The sequence below is a fragment of the Nicotiana sylvestris genome, chromosome 1 (genome assembly GCF_000393655.2).
Source record: "Nicotiana sylvestris chromosome 1, ASM39365v2, whole genome shotgun sequence".
Lineage (NCBI taxonomy): Eukaryota > Viridiplantae > Streptophyta > Magnoliopsida > Solanales > Solanaceae > Nicotiana > Nicotiana sylvestris.
Genome location: NC_091057.1, coordinates 54857987 through 54866042, shown reverse-complemented (window position 1 = coordinate 54866042; position 8056 = coordinate 54857987). Strand labels below are relative to the sequence as shown.

General features: G+C 34.8%; 1 protein-coding gene across 2 annotated transcripts; it reads right to left on the bottom strand.

Moving 5' to 3' along the window:
• Positions 1 to 261: 261 nt before the first annotated feature.
• Positions 262 to 7014, bottom strand: LOC104224512 (nucleoside hydrolase 3-like). Of its 2 annotated transcripts, XM_009776185.2 has the most exons (13): positions 6837 to 7014; positions 6413 to 6734; positions 5280 to 5459; positions 5027 to 5137; positions 4088 to 4423; positions 3724 to 3900; positions 3295 to 3579; positions 2873 to 2995; positions 2452 to 2649; positions 1880 to 2133; positions 1504 to 1708; positions 899 to 1204; positions 262 to 749 (listed from the first exon to the last, which is right to left on the bottom strand). In XM_009776185.2, the coding sequence occupies exons 2-13, from the start codon at positions 6614 to 6616 to the stop codon at positions 441 to 443; spliced, it is 2688 nt and encodes an 895-aa protein (XP_009774487.1). In that variant the 5' UTR covers positions 6617 to 6734; positions 6837 to 7014; the 3' UTR covers positions 262 to 440. The 2 variants fall into 2 exon arrangements, with proteins under 2 accessions (XP_009774487.1, XP_009774488.1); XM_009776186.2 differs by lacking the exon at positions 2873 to 2995.
• Positions 7015 to 8056: the final 1042 nt, after the last annotated feature.

The following is an 8056-nucleotide window of genomic DNA, read 5'->3' as shown; positions in this document are numbered from 1 at the left end:
TTAATCACAAGTTCTCGTGGATTCGACATCGACTTTTAGTCACTTTATTACTCGATGACCGCGTATACTTGCGTGTGCGTTTGGCCGCAACAGACACTATTTGAACTTCGACTGCATATTGATAAAATTTGCAATATGCTAAAAGTTGACTGGTAACTGTTAGAATATGTGGGATAGGTTACTAGTAAACTGCAGAAAAGGTAAACTCTTGTTAATAAGGGAATGATTGAATGAATGAGCTATGAGTCAAAAAATCTTCCTTTATTTCCTTCCCATTATAGCCACTGTCACTGTGTAACTATATGTACAATTTTGTTAACTATTGCTTGAGCATCAAGAATGAGTAAGTCAATTGTTCTCAAAAGTCAGAGATGTGAACAAATTACCTAAAACACACAAAAAAAAAAAAAAATCAGGAAGAAAAAGCAGTGGAAGAGAAATTAAGGGGAAGTTTTCTTTCTATTATATGGTGTATTCCAAATTCTTCTCTGCTCATCAAAGCTTCCAACTACTGCAGACTGCTTTTCGTCACCTAGTCGATTTGCAAAAGCGTTGTAATAAGCTAATGGATCCAGATTCTCCAATACTCTTACTGATTTGCTTTGCTTTTCTTCGATAACTATCTGTCCATCTTCATATTCAATCCCCGAGGCAGTGACTTTTATGTTCTTGACGCCAAACGTTGATTTTAGTACAGAATAGTCACCATCCAAAACTACTGCTCCAATGATTTCTCCAAGAAATGTATCCTGTTATTTTACAAAGCAAAATGTAGCATCATCTAAAACACATGATTCTGTACATTGCGCGCTAAGTGCAGTAACATTTCTAAAAGTTAGAAACTCATTCATTGTTACGTGGAAAATGTTTAGGATAAATTGAGATGAGGATTGTATACCATATGCTGGTATCTGTGATGTGTCTTTTGGAGGTGGTGTAACCTTGAAAGCAAACGTCTTGCAAAGATTGCTTCAGGTGTCTTTTTAGTCTGGTAAAGTCGTTCAAGAATTTCAGGAAATACACTGACATTCCGCTGTATGCCAAGTGGAATGAGAGTGATATTAAGTTCTGAACTCAAAACTGTCTTTGCAGCCAGAGGGTCAAGAAACATATTCAGTTCCGCAAATCTATTTGAAGGAACATTGATCACATTTCCCTTCTCAGTGTTGTCATAATTGATGTGCCCCCCAACAATTAGTATTTCCTGCATCAGGGAAAACAAAAAAAACAGTGCATTCTCATTAAATAATGCCTACTCTAGATATCTCAATTTGTGAATCCAAACCATGCTCTCTTGTCATCGATGGAACAGTAATCTAGTGTTTGGCCTTAGTGTACGAGAGATATGTGAGCTAAATGGTACTTATATGATGTTAAGATTCTTACAGTTGGGCCATAAAAAAGAGTATCGATGTAACTGAGTTAAGCTACCCGAGGGACTAGGAAACGATATGCAGCTAGGACTCTCTCTCATACGACCAAAAGGGTAGAGGAAATGCTTGCCTGGATAGCTTCGGTCATATTCTCGCCTGCAAGAACGATCTTTGCTATATTAGTCAATGGACCATTGGTTAAAATGGTAACCTTGGATCCAGGATTGAGTGATTCCACCACTGACTCCCACACTTCTAGTGCTAGAGGTTGTCTGAGTTCAGGATGATCAGTGTCCCTTAGAGCTCCATATTTCACAGAATTTTCAGTTGTATATCTGAAATTATTTAGATCAGCAAAATTGTACACTACACAAATGGACATGTGCAACAGTGAAAGTAAAGTGCTAAGATGAATCACTTGAAATGTCAATGCTTAACAAGATCACATTTTTACAGAAATCTACTGTTTCTCCTTTAGGCAGATTTACACTAGCTAGACAATGTACCTGCGAGGACTTCGAGGCAAAGAACGAGATAATCCGTAAAGAGTGTCTGAGTCGAGAAATCCGCCACTACCTTGTGGAATAACCTTGTTGTACTTGCAGTCACCAACTGCATAGAAAACAGGATCAGACTGGTTCATTGCAAACACATCTCCGAGGCCAACAGGAATGTCATCACGACCCATCATATGAAGCAAATCATACACAGAATCAATTGTTGCAGCATTCGCCCAGCCAGTCGGACTCACAATTATAGCCTGAACAGAAGAAGATATTGCACATTGACAAGCATTGCTTCCTCAACTTAGTTATTTACAAAATTGAGTCCTTTATCTTCGGCTCAGCCCATTTCTGCTATGGTAGATGAAGTTTTCTTTTACATGGCGAAGAATTCATCAATTTATTACAAAACTAAACAGAACTGGAAAGCACATATTTGGATAAAGAGTTGAACATGAACTGAAGCAATTTTACCACCCATTTAAGAAACTTACTTTGGTGAAGGAAAATAATTTTCTTTACAGATTCTGATACCGGTCTGAACTTTCAGTTGAGGGAATAGAAGGTCATTTTACCTTGAGATTGATTTCTTGTACTGGTAACTTAAGGAGATAAAAGAGAGCTAGAAAATCTCCAGCACTCATATCCATATCAAACACAACATTCTTCCCAAGATGCTTGCCTCTAAAATCTGGTTTGTAAAGTACTTCTTTGTAATAAGGGAATTGCGTAGAAAAGTTATATCTTCCAGTGTTTTCTCTTTGGTTTAAGACCTACAACCATGACAAATAATAGCATTAGTCTTGAGACTCTTGACATGGTCTGTCCTTTTATTTAAATGTGTAAGGCAAAAAGGTCACAGGCAAATAGGAGGTAGGAGTGGATAACAAATCAGGCATATGCATCTCATATTGCATTCATATAGTCATTTGATTAGAAGCTGATGGTATATGAAATATAACCAATTTCAAATTAGAAACTAGTTTTAGAACTTACATCCAGAAAGCTAACAAAAAACTCTCTGTCCAGTACACTGTTAGCATTTTGATTATGTTTTGCTTTTATAGCAACAAGAATAGGCACTCCTCCTGCACCAACAGTTTCTTTTGTATAACCGTCCTGATAAACAGCACCAACTCAGACTACATTACAGTACAAAGGTTATGCATAGAGTAGTTAATTAAAAAACCAGAAGTAAAAGAAGGAAATCATATATCAACCTATCTCTAAACTCATCTTAGTTGATCGAAAACATGGAGAGTGATAGTTATATGGTAAGGAAAGAAACTTTGAATTTCTATACCATGACAGATTTAAAACGCTCAGGTGCAACAAAGAGTAAAATCATTCTTTGGCAAGTTACGACAAAGATAAACCAAAAACCATAATCAAGATAATGACCTGAAACAATTCATCACCTGGCATCTGCCCCTCCTGTTCTTTTCTACGCAAAATGGATCACGAAGTCTAGTCTGTACATGGCCGCTATGAACTCCATTTCTCGCCAATCTGAATTTTGGAGTTTTATGACCATCAACAGTTGGATTTGATCCATCAGAAATCCCATATGGCTTGTTTGAAGTAATTACTGTGATATTGATATACTCCATATCTGCAAATTCATTTTCTCCATGCTGGTTGTGTTGTTTCTGCATGATTGAAGCAGCTACACCAGACATAAAGGAGTCCCACATAAAATAACTCTGCGTTTAGCAACACAAATAAATCTGCATTTAGCAACACAAAATAAATCTGAATTTAGCAACATTGTCATCAGTAAATCACATTTTCACTGATGTTTTCATATCATTAAGTATTTACCAAGCTTAACATTTATAAATTTTTACCGTGTTGAATTGGTCATCAAACCAAGTATCACGGGCCATTTTCAGGGACTTGAAGCAGTACTGTGCCTCGTAAGTGTGCTGATTCTTCTCAAAAGTTTCAATAAACTTTTCAGTTACAGGAATCGTGTTTGTGGCATCCAATGGGACAAGAGTAACTGGAATACCAGAATGAATTACCTACAGTATAATGGAATAATGAAGTTGCTGACTATTAAGTTTAGCTACAACATATGGCTATAACACTATGCGAAAAGATTCATATATTAGTAAGGCAAGGTGATTGTTCATTGACAACATTGGGGCGTAGTGGACCATGTCAAAATAAAAGAACATGCAGTAGAAGCTCTATTGATCTTAGTAATACCTGATATGCAGAAAAAGGATCCATAAAGAAATTGAACTCTGCATAAGGATTGCTTGTGTAATCTGTGAATACATTGCCAATGTCACCACACCGCTGAGTTTGGCAAGAGGAGCTGACATTCTTTGGACAGCAACCTGTAGGATTTTTTGACCTTACACCACCTCCCATTATGTAAATGTGTTCAATATTTTTCTTCAAATGTGGATTAGTTAGAAGAAATAGTGCAAAACTTGTATGCGACGCGATGAGATAAACTACTGTAGGCCCGGAAGAAATAATGTTGATCATTACTTGCTGAGCTGTTGGCTGTCGAAGAGGTGAATATTGTCTCTTGCCCTGTTGACAAGTTCAAGATTAACATGTCATGCAAACATCTTAACAAACAGGAACTAAGAAATGAGACCTAAGCTTCTTCTTCTAGTCATAGTGATTTTATGAGGGATAGAACTGATTTTATCCTCTTTCAGCTGGCATTACTGCCAACTCTACAGATTCACATAGAGCACCTTTCCAGGTAAGGATCTTCACCATTCATAATTTTTGTGACACGCAAATACCTTTTTATGCCATATTATTTTTACTGGCTGTCAAGACACAATTGCGTAGGCAGTGATCCTTGGCTGGCTAATAGATATTCTGCTATTACAACATTCAACCATTCTGCAGAGTGAAGCTAAGCTGTCTAACTGTTTCCTCTTGTATATAACAACAGAAATAATATCCTACCAAAGATCTGACGAACCATAACAGTTGGGCTAAAGATAGGTTGTGCTTCACAACGCGTGCATCAGAAAATTGAACAATGTCTAATGGTATGAACAGAAAGGTGGAAGATAGAAACTGATTACTCTTGTGTATCCTATATCAACAATTTGATTGATGTGATTAAGGCAGCTAGACAAGTTATACGCCATTCAGTTATAATGAAAGGAATGGTACCTGAGGAAGGAAGCTCTTTCGGAACCCAAAATTTGAGTCAATGTCCAAACGTCCTCCGGGACCCACAGGAATAGCTTGTCTATATCTACAATATCCAGCTGTGCCATTTCCCTAACAAATCAGTGAAAAGTTTGCACATTCAAGTAAAGGGTGAATATGGAGATGTATAACTAAACAGCACCTTGGCACTAAAAATGATTGTTAACTTGCAGAATTCTGCCATAGGTAGAGTAAATGGAAAAACTTTGTTCACCTGATCAATCATTGGCAAATATCCACCAACATTTGGCAGAATGGTACCATTGGGAAGTATGCCACCTTCACCTCCTAAACCAACAGCAATATCGTCACGCCCCATCATGTAAAGAATGTCATATACTTGATTAACAGCATGTCCTGCATCACTCCATGCATTTGTGCTAATAGTTATTGCCTGCAGCAAAAAGCTCTCTTCTCAAGTTTTTTTCAATAGGAAAAACTTATCTTATGAGCTGATGTAAACATTTAGAGCACGAAATGTCAAAGGGATCGCCCCCTTCCGAGTTATAAAACTTTCCATGACATGCTTTCAACAAAAAGAAAGAAATGTACAACTTGTTTGATCCCTATTCATGAGTTCAAACAATTCTGACACTGCTTAGTATAAATGTTCTTCAAATTGAATCGGAGTAAAACCTCGTCAAACTTTACAATTAATCTCATGAAAGCCAAGAGAGTAGGTTGAGAAATACATTAGTAGTAGCTTATTTTAATTAAATTACCAGTTTACACAGTAATACTTACGTAATTCAAGAAGTTTGGTTAAAGTAATCATTAGTAGCTTACTTTAAATTAAGAAACTGACTCTTCAACAACTATTGTTTAGAAAGAAATTCAGAGCCAATTGAATAGAGTCTCAAAATAAGGTCTGGAAACTTTTGACCCACCTATATGACATGAATTCTCGACATAGCCATCTACATATATATACAGATTATAGAAGATGAACAAGGTATAAGTAAAGAATATAGTAAGTAGTATACAACAACTATTCCTCAAACCCAAGCTAGTAGGGTTGGCCATATGAATAATATTTGGCCCCTTGTGAACAAGTAATATACAAACTACAAATTCTTTTTTATAATCGAGAAATTCCCAAGGGCCAGCTGGGGCATGGTGCTGAACTCATGGATAATGGGTCCGTCCCTCCACTATTATCACTTAATCACTAGGCTATTGCAAATGGTTCCTAGCCCACACATCAGGCGCTCTTACCACTAAACCAAAGCCTGATGGCTACACAAATTACAAATTCATATTAACAAAGAAAGGCATGACATATCATGCGAGAGCTAGCCTTAAAATGAATAATCAATAAAAACAGCACTGGAGAGTGAAAAAACAGACCTTCAAGTCCATTTGGGATCGGTTAAGCTTCAGAAGGTAGAGAAGAGCAAAGAAATCATCAGTGTCCATATCTGTATCCACAAGAATTCGATGAGGGTGATGAATACCCTCTACCCCACCGTACAAATTTGCCAAGAACATTAACACCATCATTATCATTACAACAATTTCACGTAAAAACAACACGTTCTCTTTCTCCTTCATCACAGCATATATTCAATTTTTCTGAGGGGTTTCAACCAGAGAAACTCTGCTTCTGATCTCTTGTTACTTTACTTTTAATTTCTTGAATGAACTTGAAACTGTGACTTTAGTAGCATTCCTGAAAGAGAGGTATTAATAGTACAAGTCAAGATATATATTGCGAATATTAAGTACAGGAAAGTGTATTAACGGGGAATAAAAAGAGTGGAGTGAGCTGTACATATGTGCAGTACGCAACAGTTGGGGTGGTGGTGTGGTGGCAGTTGAAATGAGGTGTAGAGACTGAGGGTCACCGGCGGTAAAAAAGTAACCGCGGCGGCTGACGGCGGAGGAAGGCTTTACGTGAAATATATATGGAGCTTGGAAATGGCGAGAAAGATGGACTGTGGGAGTGGTAGTAGTACAATTGTTGAAGAGGGAATATGTCTGAGATTTTATACACTTGGAAAATTTTTCTAACATGTTATCATCACGTGTACGAAATACCTTTATGCTCTATACCAGTATTCTTTATATATATATATATATATATATATATATATATATATATATATATATACATATATATATAGAAAAATTATGATTTTTGAAACATTCAAAGTAAAAAAAAAAGCCTTTTATTGTTTCGTTAAAAAATTCTAACCATATTTTTAATAGTTGTTATTTTGTATTATATGCAAAACAAGAATATTTTTTCTCTTTTTATTTTCAAATTTGAATTATGAGTTTTATTTTATAGTTAAAATTTTCATAAGAGAAATTTAATCAATATAAACAGGTTAATCTATTGCTTGGAATTCTTTTATTTTTTTAATATTTTTCTTGTTAAATTTAATTATTAAAATTTTAGTTATATTTCGACTGTATGAATTTTATTAATCAAAATTCTAATTACATTTTCTATGTTTTTTTTTTGAAACGTATATTTTATTTCTCCTTTTATTCCCAGGCTATCATAATTGTATTATCCATTAAAAAAATTTAAATAACAATATGGTTGCTCTTATTATTAAACATAAACTGATTATAACCATTTATTTTTAAAATTATAATCCATTAGGATTATTATTATTAGCTAAGTAATGGAATATAATTTTTATATTCTTATTAGGAAAACTAATTAAATGGTTGCTCATAGATTAAATTTTTCCTAATAAGAATTTTCCTAAACTAAACTGATTAAAACCATTATATTTATGAACAACAATCTAATTAATTTTTCTAAACTAATTTTCATAAACTAATCCGTATTATAGCCATTTAATTTATGAACAATTATTTAATTAAATGTCCTGATAAGAATATAAAGATCATAATCCATTACTTAGCTAACAATAATTATTATAATTTTAAAGATTAAATGGTTATAAGTGGTTATATTTAATAATAAAAAATTATAATATTTATAATTTAGAATTTTGATTAATAAAATTCATATAT